Source organism: Rhagoletis pomonella, unplaced genomic scaffold (genome assembly GCF_013731165.1).
Source record: "Rhagoletis pomonella isolate Grant_MI unplaced genomic scaffold, Rhpom_1.0 Rhpom_scaffold_15843, whole genome shotgun sequence".
Classification (NCBI taxonomy): Eukaryota; Metazoa; Arthropoda; class Insecta; order Diptera; family Tephritidae; genus Rhagoletis; species Rhagoletis pomonella.
The window spans coordinates 1-1,853 of NW_023474362.1; the positions used below are offsets into that span (position 1 = coordinate 1).

The 1,853-nt window shown below is 35.3% G+C and overlaps 1 protein-coding gene across 1 annotated transcript; it reads left to right on the forward strand.

Moving 5' to 3' along the window:
* The first annotated feature begins 575 nt into the window (after positions 1–575).
* On the forward strand, positions 576–892 carry LOC118757259 (small integral membrane protein 20). Its single transcript, XM_036491986.1, has one exon. The coding sequence runs from the start codon at positions 672–674 to the stop codon at positions 879–881; it is 210 nt and encodes a 69-aa protein (XP_036347879.1). The 5' UTR covers positions 576–671; the 3' UTR covers positions 882–892.
* Positions 893–1,853: the final 961 nt, after the last annotated feature.

Sequence of the window (1,853 nt, forward strand, 5' to 3'; positions counted from 1 at the left end):
GTCAATAATTTATATATTGAGCATTAAAGGAGACCGAATGTCATCTATCAATCACCTACAAACGATTCTGCATCACTTAGTCGGCAATTCAACATTCTATCGGCAAAATTAAAAAAATAGGGGGCTAACTTCCGTAGAAATATTGAACTTTTTTATTTTTCTTATTGTAGGAATAGGAAGATCTATCAAACGTTAATTTTTATCTATCATAGACCTACAAACGACCTACTAATGTTTGCGATATTCTATATAATATTTTTTTATTAAACAGTAGATAACTTCCTGGAGCTCGGGATTGCACATGTTGTGAAATGGTACATACAAATTTGTTAAATTTACAACCTTCAACAACAAATTCCTTAAAAACTATAAGGCTCGGCGCTTTGAAACGTCATACAGACAGCTATTAGATCCCCCTCTACCTCCCATGTTCTCCTTAATTCCGTACTCCGGGGTTACCAATCTAAAGCCCACCCAAAACCATTTCTCTTTTATTACTACAAAAATATCTTTTCGGTGCTTCCAAAACCCTTTTGGCACGTTTTTTGGTAGTGGAAAAAGTGTGAGGGGCAACACTGAGATCGAGTGGAAAATTCGATGCATCGATGCCAAACATCAATATTTTCGATGCGTCGATATTTTTCCGAATTCCCTAATAGAGATTTAGCAACATGGTTTTCCTGCGTGGATGGAGATATGCAGCTTTTATTTCTTGTATTGTCGGCGGAATGGGTATAGCACTTTACCCGATCGTCGTTGAGCCAATGATGAATGTGGAAAGGTATAAGGATCTGCAAAAACGTACCCGCGCAGAAATTAAACAAGAAGACATTCAGCCCGGCAACATGAAAGTGTGGTCTGATCAGTTTGGGCGTAAATAAAACACATGATAATAGCTCGGTTAAAATAAAAGTAATCAAAATAGACATACATTTGATCATATCGGCTCAAAAATGTTGGGGAATGTTTAGTTATGGTTGGTATACACCAGGCTGAGATTTCCTATAATGGACCATTTCCTATATCACCCAAAGTATTACGAAGTTTTTAATGAAATTCGCAGGGGGTGTTGAGGAGGTGCTCATTGACCGATATCATCAACATTTTGTGTACAAATGCTAATAGTTTTTAAGTTATTCATTGTTAAAATTTCCCCACTGCTTCACAATTATTTTTTTACTAGCAGACCCGGCGAACTTCGCCCCGCCCAAAATTTTTATATATTTTATTGAAACTTTTTGGTCCAAAATTTTTACCACCAATTCACGTTTACGATTTCCATTGGCACATTTGTCTGCTAAGATTAAGGTTTGGTGGTTCTTTGCCGCTTTAAATAACCTAAGGAAAGTGTTAAACTATGTTCACATTACCAACATAAAATACTTAGTTTCGTTTAAAATACCTCACTAAATTAAGTGCGTTCATACACGCGTTTCTTTATTTGTCTTGACAGCTTTGAAGCAACCCTGTGTTATTGTTTATTTAACGAAAAGAGATCGCGAATGTGAGTAATTGCGTATATTTTTATATTCTGAGTTGTTTGTGGTAATTTTTAGATTTTAGATGAGTGATCAAAAGAGAAAGCTTCTGGAAATATTTTACAAACTACCACGCGCGATTATTAAAAACAAAAACGTCCAAACACAATGACATGTCAGTTGTGGGACAATACTTTTTTCGATTATTATCGATAAAATTAGAGCGGACACTGATTTGTTCGGGCTTTGGTTCTTGGTTTAAGATAAACTACGTACTTACATCTTAATTTACTGAGAGACTTTACAAAGCGAAATTACTTAGTTTGTAATTAATTTATGCGTAAATTAAGATTGACCTCTAAATTACGCCAATGG

Coding starts and splice junctions, on each gene's coding strand:
- LOC118757259 (XM_036491986.1), top strand. CDS start 672: ATGGTTTTCCTGCGTGGATGGAGATATGCAGCTTTTATTTCTTGTATT.